Genomic DNA, 20,594 nt, shown 5'->3' with positions numbered 1-20,594 from the left:
CCTGAAACATAACAGCCGGCCCCGTGAACCGGCACAAATTGAGAAAACTGGTTCCAGTGCAGCATGGCTTGGTGGCCACACATGCTCTGTGTTTGCTGACCCTGCCCTGGACTCCAGTGCAGTCTAGGCAGATGAGAGTTGAGAACAGCAGGTGAGGTGATTACTCCAGCACCTGGGGTAGATCCTGGCCCAGAAAATGAACTCAAGGCTCAGACGAACCTGATAAAAGAGTTACTTTGATAGAGTAAATAATAGAGGTTTAAGCCCTCTTATTTCTAGAATTGCAGGACTTGAACCTACTCCTAAGAATTCAAAGATCTTCGTGCTACCATATTACACCAGGGTTCAAAGACCTAGTTTGCATTTTAGCTTTGCTGCTTGCAACCTGCATGCAAATCACTAAAACGCTGAGCCTCAGTTTTAACTGTGAAATAGTTACTCTTTCATGAGATTGATGTGATAAGTAAATGAGATTAAAAATGTAATGTCTTAACACAATTCTCAGGACACGCGAGGCTCTCAGTAAGCTGAAAAAGTAACAGAGGTCAGGAGAAGGTGACAAATTCTCAGATCCTGGCCGAGTACAACTAATGGAGGAAATGAAACATCACCCTAGCACCTTATTTCAGAATAACTGCTCTCAAAACGTATGAGAAAGTCGTTAGGGTATTTTCAGTATAAAGCCAGGTATGAAAGATGATACTCAGTAAACATTTGGAGTGAAAATTCATATGAATTGAGAAAGAAACACATAGCAGTGGTAATGTACATACATGCATAAGTGAACACTCTATAGGGGTGTTAGCAGCAGGCATAAAAATATGAGGAACCCTAGTAGATACAGGTAGCAGAGCAATTTTGACTTTCTTGAGGTTAACTTAAGGGCACTGGCTAACCGAGGTGGCAGCACTTTGGACGCTTCTGTAACTTGCAATTTCTGTAGGCTCTGGAAGTAGAAAATGAATATATGGTACCATGTAGTTATTTTAGGATGATTACAAAATAGAAACAAGCTTAAGAAAACAGAAATCACCTGTCACAAATAGAGAAAAATTGTTAATGCTTGGTGTATGTAGTCCCACATTATTTTCTGTGTAGATAATACAAATTTTGTGTGTGTGTGGGTGTGTGTGTGTGTGTGTGTGTGTGTGATAGAAGTTCATGCCAGGCTGCTGTGGTTCAGAACTTGCTGGTGCTGTGACTCAAATACAATGTGTAGGCATGTGGGGATGAAGGTTTCCTCAGCTCCTGAGTGGCTGGGTTGGCCTGGGGATGACAAGTCACTCCAGTGTTCGGTTCCGGTATTATCACTTGCTAGTGTGCCATCAGTGGCAATGGTGGCATCCTGTGCATTGGCTGCCTTCTGCATGCTAGAAATATGACAGGAGGTTTCAAAGCCCTTTTAGCAAAAGTGCCTCTTATTCCTCTGAGGCCCAGCTGAAAATATTTCCCCTGTTGGTGCTTCAGTTTCCTGATACTTCCTCTTTAGTGTCAGTAAACATGTCACATGAAGAAATAACTCAGAGCCTTGTTGTTATCTTCATAGTTCTCAGACATAAAGACTAAAATGAAATACTTTTTCTTTGTTCATATTACTGGTATAGATTAAAAATTTGAAACCTAGTCTTGGCAAGGGTATTAGGAAATAGCCACATATCTTGCTGGTAGGAGTATAAATTACCACCTTTCTGTAACAGTTTTATATTTGAAAAACTGATCACAATACGTGTATTTTTTTGATAAGATAAATTCGTAAAAATTTATTTTCATTATCGTGAATGTGTGGGAAGATTTCTTCAAGAATGTTTGTTCAGTTTTGTTTAAAATGGAGAAAAAAATCAAAATAACCTCAATGTCTAACATTAAAGGTTTGGTTAAAGCAATTTTGATCCATCCATGCAATGAATTGCCATATAGCATTGGTGTTGCATCAGACTAATAATATTGGAAAATAGTAACTATAAGCTGATAAAAAGATCCTAAAAGCAAGCTTTTATAGCATAAATCCACTCTGTAAAACAACATAAAAATACGTTTGCATAGAAAAATAATTATAATGATACACCAAATGTTAGTATTGGTTAACTTTGAGTGTTGTGTTCTGTGTATTTTCCCCTTTAATGAACATATGTTACTTTAGGAAAAGTAAAATTGGCTCAGACTAAGTAAGTAAAATCTGCCTGGCCATTTATTAGCCTGGTATAACAGACACTAACACCAGCTACAAGCATAGGAAACAATATTTCTTCCAAGTCTACTCAGAATGTCAAAAATGATTGCCTTCTTTGAGCAACTGTTTTCTTACTCACTGAAAAACTTTGCCTTCTAAAGTCCTAGACACTCAGGAACTTTGCTGTTTGGAATTCTGTCACTAGGAACGGCATGTCCTACTCTTGACACAAAGAAAGCCTCATTGATCACTCAGATGCAGAGCTGCAGATAAGGGGCCTCTGCACTCAACGTCCCACATCCATCTTTACATTGTAGTTTCAAGGAGATGGGACCTGCCACCCGCCAGCGCCGCCCTGCTTTGAGTCGGTCACAGTGCTGCCACATTTAAATCTCGTCTGCGCTCCACCCTAGGAAATTCATCCTAGGAAACCCATGTGGTTATAAAAACCTAAATATAAAGCAAGATATTAAATAGGCTAGGAGTAGAAAGAGCTAAAGTGGGGAGGGGCAAATATTTCATCCTGCAGAAGAGAGGACTCTAAGGAATGTTTAGAGAGGAACGGCCATGAACATGAGTGTTTAGGAGTGACTAGGTTTCTACAGATAAGTGGGGAAGGATTATGTGGAAGAGAGGAAAAGAGAGCAAAGACTGGGGATCAGGAGAGAGCTGGCCTCTGTCCATGGTCTTGCAGGCTGGTTTGGCAGGAGGAAATGGTGTCCAAGAGGGATGTAGAAGAAGGTCTTAGGCTGGAAAGATGGTCTGGCATTGGCCATGCTTGCTTGCTTTGAAGGATAAACATTAACCTGTATTGAATGTTAAGGTTAAGAATGTAGTTAAGAACATGAGCTTTAGAGTCAGGCAGCCCTATAAGCTCAGCTACAAGTTGAGCTCGAGTACTTAAAAGCTGTGAGACCTTGTTTGTAGACTTCTTAATCTACCTGATCTCCAGTTTTTTTAATCGTAGCAACTTATTATGAGGATTAAATGAAATAATGTAAATTAAAGTATCTAAACAGGTACCTGGTACTTACTGAAAAGAATCTGTCAGTGCTAGCTGGTATTACATTATAATTTCATGGTTTTATTAAAAAAATTATGTATTTTCTTTAGTACCATAGATGACTCATTTGTTCCAGAGCATGGATCACTAAGAATGTAAAAAAGAGCAGACTGTTCAGAATATTATTTGTACCTGTTAAGTGTTACAGATGTTAACTCATTAATTTAGATCATTGTCTTAGTTTGGACTGCTTTAACAAAAATACCATAGAATGGTTGACTTAAATAACAAACATTTGCTTCTCATACTTTTGGAGGCTGGTTGGCAGAGATGGATGGATTTCTTCTCCCATCACTTTGCACAGTGGAAAGAGAGCATATGAACTCTCCAGAGTATCTTTCTTTTTCTGTTATATACCCGCATTATTATTATTATCATTATTACTATTATTATTTTATTTTTTAAAAGATTTATTGATTTATGCATACAAGAACAGGGTATAGGCCGGAGGTGCAGTGGATGAGAGGATTCACCAGAGACAGAGTGGGGAGCAGAATAGGCAGATCCACTGAAATACACTGTTGAGGGGAGCAGCAGGCGAGACAGGAGAGGTCTGCTGTGCCATGTGGGTTAGCTGCTGGCCAGCTGGGGATGGAACTTGTGCTGCAGTGACTGGTGATAGCTTGATATCGCTGTGTCCCACCAGAGAAGCCCCTATCATTATTTTAAATGAAGTACCATTATATTATATCCTTGTTAATTTTTTGACAACAGGATTTCTCCCTTCAGGTATGGTTACCACACCTCTCCCAACCACCAAAGCACCTAGAATCTCTTTTTTTGAGGACACTCACCTTATTTATGAGGACACTGCCCTCAGAATCTTATCTCCCAAAGGTCCTGCCTCCCAGGACATTCACACTGGGGATTAGTCTTTAACACATGAGGTGTTTTTTGTTTTTTGGTTTTTTTGGCGGGGGGAATGGGGAGCAGGATACAAACATTCAATTCAAGTCTGCACACTCAATATTTACTGAATGCCTACCCCATGTGTAGTGTGGAGCTAGGTCCTTTGGAAGAATATAAAGCATGATCCTGTTCTCATGATGTTGAAGAGAAAAAAGTGGTATGTCTTTATTGTAGGTAAAGCCACGAGTTTATCTTCTGCTCAGATGTGTTACCATTTTTAATGACACTCGGGCAGGATTCACAGTTCCTCTGTTGCATTTATTTAGTGCCAATGCTATCAAAATGTGTCTCTTAAAATAGTATTTTCTTCCTATTCAATCTTTTCTTATTCTCTCTTTTTTAAAATTAGGTATCAAATTGTAGTGGAAATAATCCAGGCAACTACAATTAGCAGCTTTCCCCAACTGAAGAGGCACAAGGGTAAGAACAACTTATTTTCTTCAGTTACTATTTTAAAGGCCCTACATCTAGCCCCAGCCTTCTCTTTCCTTCAGAGCTTTGGCATATATGAACATTTTCTAGTTTACATTTAAATACTTCAAATTTATTTTTTATATTTCAAATTCCTTATAAGAATCGTATAACAGCATTAAAAATGTCCATATTGTTTCATCTTAACAAAAAAACTTTGTATTTCTATCACAAACTTTATGCATCTGTAGTCATAATTTTTAGAAGATTAAAATCATTGGATATATAGTGCTTTGATCCTGATTTAAAACCAAACATGACTTTATGATTTTATTGTATTAAAATTAATTTTACTATTCATTAATATTTTTATATTGAAACTTGTTTTTTATTGCAGTATAATTTAAATACATTATTTCAGTTTTAGGTGCATAACATAATGATTCAATGTTTGTATCCATTGTGAAATGGTTGTCTAATCAGTCTACCATTTTTTCCTAGCAGCTTTCAAATTTGCAATACCCTCTTATTGATTATAGTTGCCGTGCTGTACATCACATCTCCTGGACTTATCAATTTTGTAACAGGAAGTTTTTTTTTTAATCCCTTTCACCCATTTCACACCACCTCCTCCTCCCAAAACCCTCCATGTCTTCAAAATGGTGAGAAGCATTGATTAGTATTTATATTATACAAGTAAAGAAACAAAAAGAAGTGAATTTGTGAGGGATCCATGAATAGTGTGGCTGGGTTTGATTTTTGAGGCAGAGAATCTCTTCCTTAAAGTCTAGGCCTCTGCTTCTCATGTATGTAACGCCTGCTTGAAAGATGGGAAGAAGTGATTTTCAGTCTATAGGTTGAGTGCTGGAGATGACATTCAATGTAGATGACATTGCAATCAGGGAAGGTATAGGGAACTCTGACTTGGGATGCAAGTGATCACTGGTTGGGCATTCTGGATTTGGGATGATAGAGAATAGAAAAGTGTCCCATTAGCATTTCCAAGCTGGGACTTACACCATGGAGAGATTAACTCCTAAGAGAAATGTTTCACAGTTCCGGGTATAGAGATAATACAGTGTTACTGTTGTGTTTTCCTGCTGCCTCTAAGGCAAGTATTTTTGCAGGGCTGTGATGCTATTCCTGCATTATTAGAGGAGAACAATGTATCAGCATTCAGAAGTGACTTCCCCTTATTCAGAAGATCGTCTGCTGTCTCACTATTGAAGTTTACATGTAGATGGTTTACATTTTAAATAATACAGTTGTTATAATTTAAAGTGCAAATATTTTTTAACAAAAATGATAAATTTATATTCCCCATTTTCCTTACTTTTTCTCTTAATATGCAGTGACATATATCCTTGTTTCTAAGTGACTTTGAAAGTGCTGACGTGTGACTGAGTGTTTGTATGCACCCTCACCCCCCCCCCCCGCAATTCATTTATTGAAATCCTAACACGTAAACGAGATGATATTAGAAGGTGAGGCCTTTGGAGGTGTTTAATTCATACGGGTGGACCCCTCATGAATGGATGCAGTGACTTGTAAAATGATCCCTAGACTCCTCTGCCATGGGAGGATTCAGTGAGAAGCCTTCACCAGAGCCTCATGAGGCTGGCAACCTGCACTTGGGTTGCCAGGCTCCAGAATTGTGAGAAATAAGTGTCTGTTGTTTATGGCTACTCAGTCTTTGGTATTTTGTTATAGCTACTCGAACAGTGAAGACACTTCCCAAGTACAGGAATTCTAGTAGTAATGGGACATAAGCTAACATTTCTGTATAGTTTGAGGAGAATAAACCCAGTATTTCAGCTCCATTTAACGCTTGCTTTTCTGCTATTCTGACTCCTGAAATGTTATTTTAACAATGACTAAGGTGGTTCAAGAGTAAAGTACATTTAGCTGACTACAATAAAGTTCTTGATGTTGATTTGTCTGATAGAACCTGCTATCTATAAAGAGTGCACACCTGGGAGTGGTACTTTCACAGTGTAGATTGATAAGATTTGGTAAAATTGTGCATTTTGTTTTCTTTGGGATATGGTAATTACTTTTAGAATTGAATCCATTTAGTAGAACTGTTGAAGAACTTGAGAATACACTGAATATATACACATACGCAGAGCTGCTTGCTAAAAAGAACCATAATTGTTTTCCATTAGTTTTTTTTTTAAAAAGATAATTTATAGATTCTTTGTCTGGCTTGAGAGTTAACAGTGTGTCCGCCTGAAAGAAGGAGCTAATCTGTAGACTCTAGTGGACTTCTCAGAGTCCCTTTTAGTGCTTTGATGTGATCTGATTTTCTGTCATGGCAATGTGGTGCAAACCGTTTCTAACTTAGGATGGCTTACACTTACAAAACACCCCAGGCTAGTTCCCTGCCATTGTTACAGAGACACTTGCCAGGGTTTCTCCCTGCCCAGCTCTACATCTGTGAGTACTTCAGCCTCCAGCAGCTGCTGTTCTTTCTCCCCAGTCCTTCCTCAGCCCCATCCACTCTCAGTCTTGACGGACTAAGAAAGGGCTCGGGACCCTTCTGTTGTATTCTCTAGTCTCATAACTTTCTGTGTCCCATCTTTCTCCCCCAAGACAAGTTTAATCATCGTTTAGTCTAACACCTCCATTTTCTACAGGTGAAGTTCATGTTAGACAATGTACAGTGTAGTTAGTTACACACAGAGCTGCACCTTTAACCCAGTCTTTGGATTTTTGGTCTTAGCCTCTTTCCACTGTACTACTTTCCATTTATACAGGTAAATGATATGAGGTTCATGTTTGAGGCTTGCAAATTAAAGAGGCCAGATCTGTGTTTCAAGATGTATCTCATAATTGTTCAACTCATACTTCTAATTTGGGAGCAGGGCTCTGCTTGTAATTTAATGTGTAGACTTAATTGATATGACATTATTACTTTAAAACTGTATTGCAAGAACGTTGGAGACCATTACCAAAGGAAGTCCTGAAAGTTTCAACACTGAGATGTTTATTTTTTATTTTATTTTTTAAAAAGATTTATTTATGCATACAAGAACTGGGGTACAGACCAGAGATGCCGGGGGTGGGGGTGGGGCAGTTGAGAGGATTCACCAGAGACAGAGTGGGGAGCAGAACAGGCAGATTGACTGAAGTACACTGCTGAGGGGAGCAGAGGGCGAGACAGAAGAGGTCTGCTGTGCCAGATGGGTTGCTCCCTGGGCGGCCAGGAATTGAACTCTGCTTCAGTGGCTGTGAATACCTTCATAGGTTGCGTCTTAACCCCCTGCACCACCAGGGAGGCTCTTCAGGTGTTTGAAGGACCAATACACAAGGCGTGCTTTCAGAGGCACCACTGGCTATGTGGTAGGCCTGTGAGCTCTCTTTAGGTTTCCCCCTTACAGTGTAAGTGGTTTTGCCAGCAACTCCTGCTATAATTTCTGCTTACTCCTCAAATGTACTTTCTGCTAAAGTGGAGTGACACTTTAAGCTCTGAAATTTCAAAAGCTTGATGGAAGAATCTCATTTGTTCTTTTAAAAAAAGAACACACTAGCCTCAGGTTGAAAAGTAAGGTAAATATTTTTTTTATCCCTGGGTAGCTTTCAAGGTGATTTTCAGATAATTCTGAAGAAGTTTATGATGATTAGTCACTACCGAGAGTTGCTATCAGCTCCACCTTAAGAAGTCAAGCACCATTTCTCATTTTGAATCTTGACTTTTCCCTAAGTAAACACATAGCTGTTTCTTGAACTCTCCTCTGAAGGGGGTTTAGTAAAACTTCTGTCTCAATGTACAAGAAAGACTCAGAAGTATGCTACTCTGTCCGCGTGGATGTGTGGCTAGATCTAATAGCACAAGGCATCTGAATTCAAAGATAGACACCTAGAAGTCATCCGGGTGGAAGAAGAGAGAAATAAGATACATATAAAACAAAGAAGAAACGCCACGAGAGTCATGCACTTCATTAGGAAAGACAACACAAGGATCATGGGTATGCCAGATACTGGCTAGAGGGAGAAGAAACCAAAAAGCTTATTCAAAGAAATAATAGCTAAGAATGCCCCAACCTGGGGAGGGAACAGAAGCTACAAGTCCATGAAGCTAACAGAACACTTGGTTATCTAACTGCCAAGTGACCCAAGGGACGGAGACCTGACATCTCGTGGGGAACTCTCTTAATTCCTTACCTCACTGCCTGGGGGACAGATGAAAACCTGAACATTCTGGGGGCTATACAGTGGACCACATGCTGGGGAGTCGGGGAGGCACAGGTGTGCAGCCTTCTCTCCTGTCACAGAGGTTGTACCCCTCTGTCAGTGATCCTCAGTGGGGACAGAGACATTGGCAGTGCTTTGGAGGCATTTGTTGACACATCTTGGGGAAGGGATGCTGCTGATTTCTGGTGGTAGAGACCTGAGATGCTGCTAACCACCCTACAATACACAGTGCAGCCCTGCAACAAAGAATCTCCAGCCTAAAATGTTATCAGTGCTGAGGTTAAGAAACCCTCTTCTGTGTTACCTGTTGAATTCTTCAGTTGACCTGTAGGATATGCCATGAAATTTGATATTGTGTGATGAGAAAAGAAAAATACTCTTGCATTTTCTAATACCTGAAAGTATAATTGTGTTATTTTAATCCAGTCATGCTTGTGCTTTTTCTGTAGTCATTACTTTGCATTATAACTTACTTTACTCTCCTTTCTTTGCCTCATTAAAATACCTAAAAATTGGTCCTCCCCGGTGGCGCAACGGTTGAGCGCTGGGTTGCGAGGCTGCCCGCGGCCTCTGCGGCGCCGGTTCGATCCCCGGCTGCTCCCCGGCCACCGGAGGAGGGTCCCACATGGTGCGCAGACCTCTCCTGCCGCCCGCTGCTCCCCTCAGCAGTGTACTTCGGTCCTTCTGCCTGCTCTGCTCCCCGCTCTGGCTCTGGTGAATTCTCTCACCCTCCCGCGCTTCTGACTGTACCTAGTGCATGTATAAACAAAACAAACAAACAAGCAGACAAATAAATAAATGGAACATGCCTCTATTAAAAAAAAAAAAAAAAACCTAAAAATGTTTCCACTTCACTTACCTAGGGAAGAACAATACCATGTATGAACAGAAGATTTTATAGCCAAAGGGCAGTTCTGTAATGTTCCTAGGTCTACTATAATGTCTTTATGGCCAAAAGGGTTCTCCTAAGGTTTAATCCAAGTGTCTTTTTCAGCAAATAAACCCATTACCTTTTGCTCTGACCTCAATAGTATCTAGAGTACCTAGGGGAAAAAGCAGTAAGCATTGGTAATTAATTGCTACTTGGTATTCATCTTGGCAAAATTTAAAGAGTCACTGCCACAGTGTTTCACCTGCCACTGTTTATTGTCAGAACCTTCTTTTAAAATCTATATTCAAGGTGTGAGTCACCTGGTGTTTTATGCTGTGCAGCATCACTGAGGCTCTGTAGAAAAGCCGTCTAATGAGTCTGGCCAGAGCTGGGCCCCATGTTGTCGACATCTACTTGCCTAGACTCTTCTTGATGTGAATATTTCTTGGGTGAATGGGTGCTGGGGTCACAAGGAAGTGCATTCATCTGCATCACTACATTCACCGGGGGTTTCGGTCCACAGACACATGGGCTGCAGGAGTGGCCTGTTAGCCATTTAGTCCTGAATGTGGTGTTAGTTTTCTGAGGCGAAAATAAACAGAATCCTCTACGCAAGAAGCTGCTGTTGCATTTGTTAGCAACAAGCTTTGTGATCAGACAATGGCATTGTATTGGACTTTTGACAAACAGAATGCGTTCACATGAGCAGGTGACGTTCAAGCAGAACTTAAAGAGTGTTCACTCAGCCTTGTAGCTGGGCTTTAGGGGAAGTTTTTTCTTCCTTTCTCCCTTCTCTTTGGGAATTACTTCTAGTTTTTGTCCTTTTAGAAAGACTTATGAGCTTTCTTAGGAGAGAAAGAATTTGACTGTTGGTAAATGTGTGTCAGTTTCCTCCTATTCACGTCTCTCTCTGATTAGCCGGCTTTAATCCCAAATCAAACTTGTAGGTGTATTTCATAATAGGCAGTGTTCTTTTTGTCCCCAAATTAAAGGGTAATTTGAATGCTAAGACAAAAAATTTAGAGCTTAAGGATAAATGTTAAAAACATTTTAAATTTCTAAAAAATTCTTCTAAGCATGTGTTTCTGTAGACACAAACACACACACAACATCCTAGTTTATAGTAGGCTGACCTGAGGGCAAATTATATTTATCCTCCCACTAAGAGGGATTCCGATAAATATACTGTTTTTCCTCTTTAAGGTGAATGCTGAGGTCAGTGTCTCTCTGTCAGGGAAGTGGAGGACAAATTGAGAAACCATTATTGAATTCAAATAGAAGTGCCTCACCTTAAACTCATACAGTGATGTATGTCAATTATTTCTTGAAAAAGTTAGGGGAAAAAAATCTCCTCAGCACACATGGAAAAACACCCTGTAATTAACAGGTGTCACAGAGGCCATCTATTGATCTGAAGTCAGCCTGTGACCAGCGCTCTCTGATAAACTCAGAAAAGCTGCATCTGAAAGAGAAAATGTTTTGTGAACTGTCTAAGGTTTTTAAAATTAATCTGCTCAGCCTGTCTAGTTACTATTTTAAGTATTTGCACAAATTGACTAGATGGGACGTGAGAGAGAGAACGATCATCTAAGGAATGGTAGCTCTCCCACTGGGGTGTGTAAAAATGTTACTTTAACTTCCATTTGAGGGTGCCAAGAAACAAAGCACAGACCCTCCTGTTAGTTCCAGTCTAAACCAAGCATATTGTGACTGACCTCAGAAGATAGGATCTGCGCTGCCTAGGAATATTTATCTAGTGAACATTCCTAACCATTCTGCCTCCCACACTGGATTTCACATCCCCCACCCACCTTTGGTCAGGCCTCTGACTATTCACCCTTTTTACCTCCCTCACTTTAAACACATGGTTTACTACAGAATTCACGTGAAGGAACTGCTCCAGCTCTGGCCAGCAGCCTCCAGATGTGCTTCTTTCTACATCCATCCATGTCGTTATAGTGGAGGACGCGACCTCTCTCCAAAACCAATCCCTTCACCTGTCTTCTGGATTCCATTTCCCATCTGTCACTGCTCTCTCTCCACTGACTCCTCTCATCATCTTGAAAAAGCCTTCTTTCTCCCCCAGCCCCTGCCTTCAGCTTGTGTATACAACACTAACCTGTTTTCCTCATGGTAAAGCTCAATGCTTAATCATTTTTAAAAGTTAATTTTGTGAGTTTTTCACTTTTACTCTAAATTATGTAATGTTACTTAAGGACATAAATCATTGTAAATGTTTTAAAATGCAATTTAGAAATATGCCTACTAGCTTAGAAGAGCAGAGCCAGAATTCTAATCTAACTTTGATTCCAGACTCTGCTGCAAACTGCAGAGCTCACTAGTGGTCTTGCAGCAGCAGATTGATGGAGGGGAGGGATAGAAACCAAATTGAAGTGAGTTGAAGAATAGAGGTGAGGACAACTCTCTCTGTTTCTCCCCTTCTCAGCCAAAGTTCCAGAAACAGCAAATTATTGGACATAGTAAGCATTCAGCAAAACATTAGCTATATTGTTATTGACCTCTCTAACATTTGCACAGTTCATTCACCCATTCAGCAAATTTAATTAGTTCCCAACGTGTTTTCAGGCACTGTTGTAGGTGCTGGAGATGCAAAAGTGAAAATACAAACTAACTGCCTTTATGAAGACATACTTAAAAACTAAATCAGTTGAATATACAGGTTAGTAATACAGCTGTCGAAAAAGTAAAGCAGAGCAGGAGAAAAGCAACATTGTAGGGTGGGGGCTGTAGTTAGTAATAGGGTTGCCAGGAAGGGCTTCCCTGAAATCTGAACCAAAACCCTGAAGGAGGTGAGGAACTGAGCCATGCAGATAGATAGGGCGCCAAGGGCCAGAGAAGAAAGATGAAAGTCTTGAGTAGGGGGTGCTTATCCCATGTGTTCCAGAAACATTGAAGGCAAGAAGCTGTATGGTTCCATTTGTATGAACTCTCCAGAATAGGCAACTCTATAGAGAGGCTATTGTGACTGTTAATGGGGCTGTGATTTGTGTGGCCATGAAAGAGAGTATTCTACAAATGATTGTGATGGTCACAAAACTTGTTAAATATACTGAAAGCTGTCAAATTGTACACTGTAAGTAGGTGAATTGTGTGGCATATGAATTATATCTCAATAAGACTTCTTCAGAAAGAAAAGAGACTCTCGGGTGATCAGCAGAGATCACTCTCTGTGACTAGCAGAGACAGGGGATGAGGTGAGAGAGCTGACTCTGGCCAGGGTGATGGGCCTTTCAGTTCCTCCCAAGTTCTCTTCTCTGTCTTGCCTCAGGGTTTTTACTTTCACACTTGCTGTTCTGTCTTCCACACTCCACCTGATACTCATTTTGTTTGAATGTGGTTTCCTTGGGCAAATCTGGGTTAGAATCACCTATTAAGCAGTTCAGTGGTACCCGCACATTTTCTTTATCTCCCATCTCACATTGTAATTGCTCGCACTAACTGGATTTCTTCCTTGCTAAGCTTTTAAGTTCCACGAGATAAATCATCTTAAATCCCAAATGCTTGACAAGTGCCTGACACATAGTGAGCTCCATGCATCCTTTAAACAACTATGCATATATTCATGTACATATAAAGATATTAAAAATATAAACATATTGATGTGAGTGTATGTGCGCAGAGGAGGTTTAAAAATCCCCCCCGGGTTTATGGGGATATAACTTATATATACCATCATTTGTATATCATGATGATTTGATATATGCCTGTATTGTGAATGTTAACCATACTAGGGTTAGTTAGCACGTCCATCCTGTCACATAACCACCACGTGCATGTAAGTGGGGGTGAGATTTAAGATCTACTCTCAGCAACTTTCAGGTATATAACACAGTGTTGTTAACTATAATCACCATGCAGTACACTAGATCCCTCGGGCTTGCTCAGCTTATAGTTGGAAGTTAACTTACATCTCCCCAAGACCCCACCACCACCTCCTTCTCTGCCCCTGAACCACTCTTCTACTCTCTACTTCTTGAATTCAGCCTTTTCAGATTCCACATTTAGGCGAGATCATACAGTATTTCTCTTTCTCTGCCTGACTTATTTTGCTAGGCATTTTGCCCTCAAGGTAGGTCTATGTTGTGGAGAGAAAATTTTTTTTAATGTTTTTTTTTACATTATCAGTGATATATTTAGAAATTCTTTTGACATTATTTCTGTTTGAGAGTATGTATATGTCTTTAACATGAACCTCATTTCATTCCATTCTATTCGTTTACTATCTGTTATTCAAAATGTACCACTAACTTCTTCCCTCTTTTGTACCTTGTCTTCTGACCTGGTATTGTCCATTACTCTCATTCAAGGTAAAGAAACAGCTGCAATGAAAGCTGATCTCCTGAGGGCCAGAAATATGAAGAGGTACATTAACCAGTTGACTGTAGCAAAGAAGCAGTGTGAGAAGAGAATCCGAATCCTGGGAGGCCCTGCCTATGACCAGCAAGACGATGGGACCTTGGACGAAGGGGAAGGGCTTCAAAGCCAGAAGGTAGAACTTTGTGATTTCTTGTCTGACCATTGCACATCTGTCATGAGCACTGATATAATCAGACCTACAGTCTTTCACTGTTTGCTGTTAAACTTAAGGCATATGTTCCAGATTGTAGATGCGTATATTTGCTTTTGTGAATCACAGAGCTGTAATATTTGGTGTTCTTGACCTCTGTGAATGGTAATAAGTGTGAGGGGTAGGCTTGGGTGTGTGTATATGTGTGTATGCACATGTATATGTGTATTTTTCCACCCTCTTTTGCTCTCTTACCATCCTAGAGGGGCATATTTATATTTGCAAGGGCCCAATCAAGTCGCCATTACCAACTGGATGGAAATAGCCACCTATAAAGTAGAAAGTATCTTACAAGTTTTATTTAGTTTTTACCACAGTGCTAGGAAATCTGTACTCTGTGAAATATGTTATCTATCCCCCTTGCTTTTTTTTTTTTAAGAGGCATGTATTTTATTCATTTATTTGTTTGTTTGTTTGTTTATACATGCACTGGGTACAGTCAGAAGCCCGGGAGGGTGAGAGAATTCACCAGAGCCAGAGTGGGGAGCAGAGCAGGCAGAAGGACCGAAATACACTGCTGAGGGGAGCAGCGGGCGGCAGGAGAGGTCTGCTCGCCATGTGGGACCCTCCTCCAGTGGCCGGGGAGCATCCTGGGATCGAACCAGCACCGCAGAGGCCGCGGGCAGCTTCGCAACCCAGATCTCAACCGCTGCGCCACCCCACCGGGGAGGCCCTATCCCCCTTGCTTTTAAGTAAATTACCTGAGATTACAGTGATATAAAGAGACAGAACTAGATAAAAACCAGATCTAATTGAAACCATAACATGTCAGTGACTGTTTTTGTACAAAAAAAAATCTTTGGGCTGTCTGTTCATACTGAGTTCTTAAATCACAGAGCGTAGGAAAATCTAGCTCTACCTCAGCACCTTTCCAGATTCACAAAGACCACTGTTGTCTTCCAGAACTTGAAGCATGCCAGGGTTGAGGGAACAGCCATAGACCCCCATGGGGAGTTGGCTGCGCCTCCAGGGAACAGGACTTCAAGGCCAACTCCAAACTCCTGCTTTATAAGTTGGCACTTAGCCACAAAAGAAGCCAGCGTCAGTAAAACCTAAACTGGTTACATCCTTTAACCTCGCCTGTTCTCATTTCTCATTTCTTGACCTTTTCCTGTTTTAGTTAGATGCCTGCCTCTGACTTTCCCCTTCTTCCCTGTTCCAATAAAGAACTTTTTTCCTTTTCACTTGTTCCTGGCTCACTTTCCACTAGAGCCTCTTTAGGAAAGTGTAGTCTCCACCTGGGACCAACTCCAGGACAAGCCAAAGTCTTGTAGCATCTGGCACGAGTAGGATAAATGTAGCCCTGAGTAGCTGTTGTTTTATAAAGGGTTCCCCTAGCCCCTGGAAATCTGTTTTATGTTGCTGTTTGCAGTGTATGCCTTCCTGAGATTTTTGGCTTTGTAGTCCAAAGTGAAAACTACCTTTTGGAGAATATTGGCGAGAGAGTGGATTTGACAAGTTCAACATTGCTCGTTTTCATCTTCCTCCTCAGCTCTGGCTTCCTAAATATATTTCTAGCCACATTTATCATAGACAAGGTCCAGTTCATTTATTTGTTCAAAAGACATTATTGAGATTCTATAGTTTTAGTTACAGTGCTCAGTACCTGGATACAAAATTAATAAGATAGAATCCCCGCTCTTAAGTCTCATTTATAAAATATATAATTATCTATAAGATAGATATAGATAATCTATAAGATAGATAATTATATAATAAAATATAATTAAATTATATAATTTTATATAATAAAAATATATCTCATTTATAAAATAAAAAGCGACCCTTCCCCCAAATGCCCCAAAATGAAAAGATGGAAGAAAAAATTTACTTTTACATTCCCAGCCTTCTCTTCATACTTCCACACAACAATCTCAGAATTGCTAAAATTAATCTCAAATTAGCCAGTTGAGATTGAGTTCATCTCGAATTACCGTATTTGACTCAGAAGTCCTGTTCACATTACATCTGAAATATTAGTGACAGTATACACAGTAAAATGCTTGTGTGGGCTTCTAGAAGAAAACAAAGCAAAAACAAATGGAGTAGGGAACTGGTTAATTTACCTGTCAAGATGCAGTGTATACTTGATAAATTTTCTGTTTAGTTATACTTGATATATTTTCTGTCATTTATCTTAGCAGTATTGTGTTGCACCTTTGGAACTAAACATATAGGGTGTTTATAAAACATAATAAATTAAGAATAAAAAATAATAGTTTAGATATTTTGGGCTTGATTTTGCACATATGGGAATTTAAATTTGTATCTAACTTGGAATTCATTTCAATGCAAGTGAATTTACCCTGGAAAGATTTCTTTAGAATTTGTTGAGTATCCTTTGTTTACCTCATGTTAAAAATCAGTCACTCTTTGAGTGATGTCATCCCTAGCCAAAGTTGATATGGGTTTCTTCAAGCCTCTTTGGAATATGCACATTTACAATTTGTATTTCAAAATGGTAGGGTTTACATAAAGTGAAGATGTATGCTATCAGTTAGTAAACTAAATACTAATGGTATGAAATTTTATGGAAGCTGATAAATGGCCTGCATCAGGGTGGTCATCTCTTTTAATGAGTTACAGAAGTTGTTAGAAAAATGCCTGACCTTTTTTGGCCCACAAAACAGATTAAGTGGCAGAAGTGTTGAATGTGCTTTGATATGTATTTGATTTTAGAAAAATCCTATCGTTAACATTTCTGAATATTTTTCAGTTTTCAAATATTGTAAGAATCTTAAAAAATCTAAGTTTTCTTTCAACTGCGTTTGAGTTTTATTTTGATGCCATTTAATTTCTCATTAAGAAGTAAGAATATAGGGCTTTTAATTCCTTCTAAATTAATTTGAGGTATTTTTCTTAATTGAATTATTTTTAATTATTTTGAAGATCATCTGCTTTCTCATGTTATAGCTGGCTGTGCTCAAAATGATTTCTGTTTTATTTTCAGATACAAGTGTTTCTTTTTCTGTAAACATGCAAAATGTAAACAAAGGAGTAGTTGATACTGTTACATTCATACAATGGAATACTATGGGCCAATTGAAATAATGCTCACAAAAGATATTTTTTAAGGAATGTGATATTAAAAACAAAAGGACCAGATGTAAAATTATTTGTAGATTTCTTCAACTATATAAAAAATAGGACAGAAAACAAAAATGCCAAATCTTGCTGAATGATTAATAAAAAGTTAGTACTTACTGAATATGTGCATTTTGAATATTCAGTAAACTTTATTCCATTTTAAATTTAAGAAAGTGAGAGAAACACTATATTGGTTATGATCCTAAAATGTGAGACATTTTTTCCCTAAATTTAGAAATTAAACCTTGGAAGTTAAAGAAACTGATATTTAAACTTTGTTGTTTTAAAAACCTTTTCTTTAATCCCCTTAATAGATTCTTCAGTTTGAAGACATCTTGACCAATACTTCCTACCGAGAGCACTTCCGAATGTACATGGAAAGGATTGACAAGAGAACTCTGATTAGTTTTTGGGAGTCTGTGGAACATTTAAAGAGTGGTAACAAGGTAGGATGTAGGTTCAAAGGAATGTTCATCACTGACTAAGGAAAACTTTCTTGTTAAGCAATGAAGCTATAATATATGTATACATTAAAAGAATCAAGTATATTACTGGCATTATGTTCTAGTTCATAATGGTAAAAAAATTAGGTTTTATTTTTATAAAAGATGCTTTTGAATATGTATTCATGGGGGAGAAAAGATTTATAAATATACCAACAGATTGAATTTAGTTTCAGGTAGTTATTTTTTAATGCTTTTTAAAAATGCATATACTTACCCAAGTTGCTATTATAATAAATTGGTCTTGTCACCTACACCTCAGTCTCATAATCTTGCCATTTTTAACGTCATACATTTTTTGAAGTACTGTTCTTTTATTTCACTTAAAATATAATTTAGGAACACAAGAAACAATTCTGATTATAGATGCATCTTACCATAAAGAGCCCAACAATCAGTACTATACTTTACACTTGGCCAGATCTGAATATATATTTAAGAATTAAATTAAGGAATGAGAAATGTATGTATATATCTAGAAACAGCTACAACATGTATAACATTTAAAAAAATTATTTATTTATGCATACAAGAACTGGGTTACAGGCCAGAGGTAAGGGGGGTGAGATGATTCACCAGAGACAGTGTCGGGAACAGAACAGATAGATCTACTGAAATACACTGCTGATGGGAGCGGCGGGTGAGACAGGAGAGGTCTGCTGCACCATGTGGGTCACCTCCCTGGCCAGGGATTGAATTCGTGCTACAGAGGCTGTGGAATAGCTTCACAGTGCTGTGCTTAACCCCCTGTGCCACCAGGGAGGCCCTGTATAATATTTTGAGAGTCTTATTAAAGTAAGCACAATGTGCATTGTGTACATTGAATTACTCACTTGTACTTCATATGAGTGTTGCTAGTACTAAATACCAGTTTAACAATATGTCATAAATCATAAAGTAGGCTGGTTAAGGAATTAATACAATCTCATAGTATTTTTAAATCTTAACAGGAACACTTTTCATTTTTAATTTATAAGCCACAAATAACCGCACTTTACTTGATTTTATATTTGCCAACTTTATTACACATTTTATTTTCTTCATTGACTCCACATGTCCTTTTGCTGCTCTAGAATGTTGTAAAAAAAACATTATAAAGACTTTTCCTAAACTACTCTGAAAACATTTCAAAAAATTTCAGTGGAGTAAGAGTGTTTTGCTGCTTCAAACAGCTACCTGTCTTTTGGCCTGGCAACACTGACTTGAATGTAAAAAGTTTGGGCATGTTTGTTAAATTCCTAATGTTCATTTAGTTGTTTGTTTTGTTTTGTTTTGTTTTTAACTACTCTTGAAGACTTTCATGACATTCCTAGCATTAATGAGATGTCTCTAGAGGAAATGTAAAGATTATATAATCAGAAGAGATGTTTGCATTTCTCAAGTAGGCTGGCGTGACCTTAGTGTACTGTTTGAGACTAAGCTGTCCCATATACACATAAGCTTGATTACAAGTAATACAGTCACTGTTCTGAAGACTGTATATCTTCTTAAATTACACACTTATTATATTGGCTTCTTGCTGGAGTGAGAAATGGCATTTCCAATTATATTGGATAAAAAGTCAAATTGAATGTAGTTAATAAATTGTGCTCCTATGGTTTTGAGATTTATGAAAGGAAATCCACTGAAAAAAGAGAATTGTTGTCATTCTTTTTGGCATCTTAAAGAAATTATATTTGTTAATTCTTCAACATGAAGTTGCTCATTTTAAAGAACTAATTTTTCCGGGGTTTGACATTCCTTACCTAGAACTGAATGTGCACATAAAAGCCAAAGACGCCAGTACCAGTGGACATTCTGTCATCTTCCTTCCAGCTAAAATGCAAAGGATTCAGAAGAAAATAATGTTTCTCAGGGGTGATATCTCTTACATTTTCTTCATCTTCTTGTCTTTTTCAGAATGAAATCCCACAATTAGTTGGTGAAATTTATCAGAATTTCTTTGTGGAGAGCAAAGAAATATCAGTGGAAAAATCACTTTACAAAGAAATCCAGCAATGTCTTGTAGGAAATAAAGGCATTGAGGTATTCTGCAAAATCCAAGGAGATGTTTATGAGACCCTAAAGGATAGGTATTACCCCTCATTTATTGTCAGTGACCTGTATGAGAAATTGATGATAAAAGAAGAAGAAAAACACTCCTCGCAGTTGATGTCTAACAAGGATGAAATGGTGAGTTGCATTTAACTTTCTGCTCTCTTTTCAGTAGATGAACTTTGAGTATGGTTTGGTGGGTGCACAGTGCAGAGGCCCAGGGAAAGGGTGTGTGCCTCATCTCTTAATATACCGTATTTGAGCAGAACTTAATTATCGTTTTTGCTCTGGTCTTACGGATTTTTTTCTTCCCTTCTTTGACCTTCTGACCAACTAGCTACTTCCCAGTGTTGAGCTAGAGACCTCCCTGTTCTCTGCCTGCCTGAAATGCCATAAGTTCAACTCCTAAAAAGTGAGGGCAGAAAATCTGTGGGGTGGGACATTCAGGCCTCAGGCTTGGTAAGAGAATCTGGACTGTCATCCACCTAGAGAGAAGACATAGGATGGGAAAGGGTGAGGAAAGGAAGAGAATGTATAAAGAACTACAGAAAATATTTTGGAGTCTAAAAGAACCAGATGAAATGAGGAGGTCCTAAAGAAGCCTGTCTTTGCCATTCCTTGAGTCTGGTTTTCTTAGAGATCAATTTGGGTTGCCTCAGCTGCCATTTCTCATTTACTGTTAATGATTGAAGTGAGTTTTATGGTTTTTGAGGATACACAGAATAGCAACATCTGGTTTATTTTTTATTTATTTATTTTTTAAA

At 38.7% G+C, this 20,594-nt stretch overlaps 1 protein-coding gene across 6 annotated transcripts in view; it reads left to right on the top strand.

Moving 5' to 3' along the window:
• Positions 1–20,594, top strand: part of SNX25 (sorting nexin 25) — a 110,605-nt gene that overhangs the window by 65,383 nt on the left and 24,628 nt on the right. For all 6 annotated transcript variants that reach the window (XM_037526364.2, XM_037526363.2, XM_037526362.2 and 3 more), the window contains 4 exons: positions 4,492–4,562; positions 13,947–14,128; positions 17,608–17,739; positions 19,696–19,968. In XM_037526364.2, the coding sequence (XP_037382261.1) occupies positions 4,492–4,562; positions 13,947–14,128; positions 17,608–17,739; positions 19,696–19,968 (658 nt within the window). The remainder of the gene's footprint in view (positions 1–4,491; positions 4,563–13,946; positions 14,129–17,607; positions 17,740–19,695; positions 19,969–20,594) is intronic.

Source organism: Talpa occidentalis, unplaced genomic scaffold (assembly GCF_014898055.3).
Source record: "Talpa occidentalis isolate TD23 unplaced genomic scaffold, MPIMG_talOcc4v2.1 talOcc4.4, whole genome shotgun sequence".
NCBI classification, from domain to species: domain Eukaryota; kingdom Metazoa; phylum Chordata; class Mammalia; order Eulipotyphla; family Talpidae; genus Talpa; species Talpa occidentalis.
Note: the sequence above shows the minus strand (reverse complement) of the source record. Positions and strands in the feature narration are given on the sequence as shown.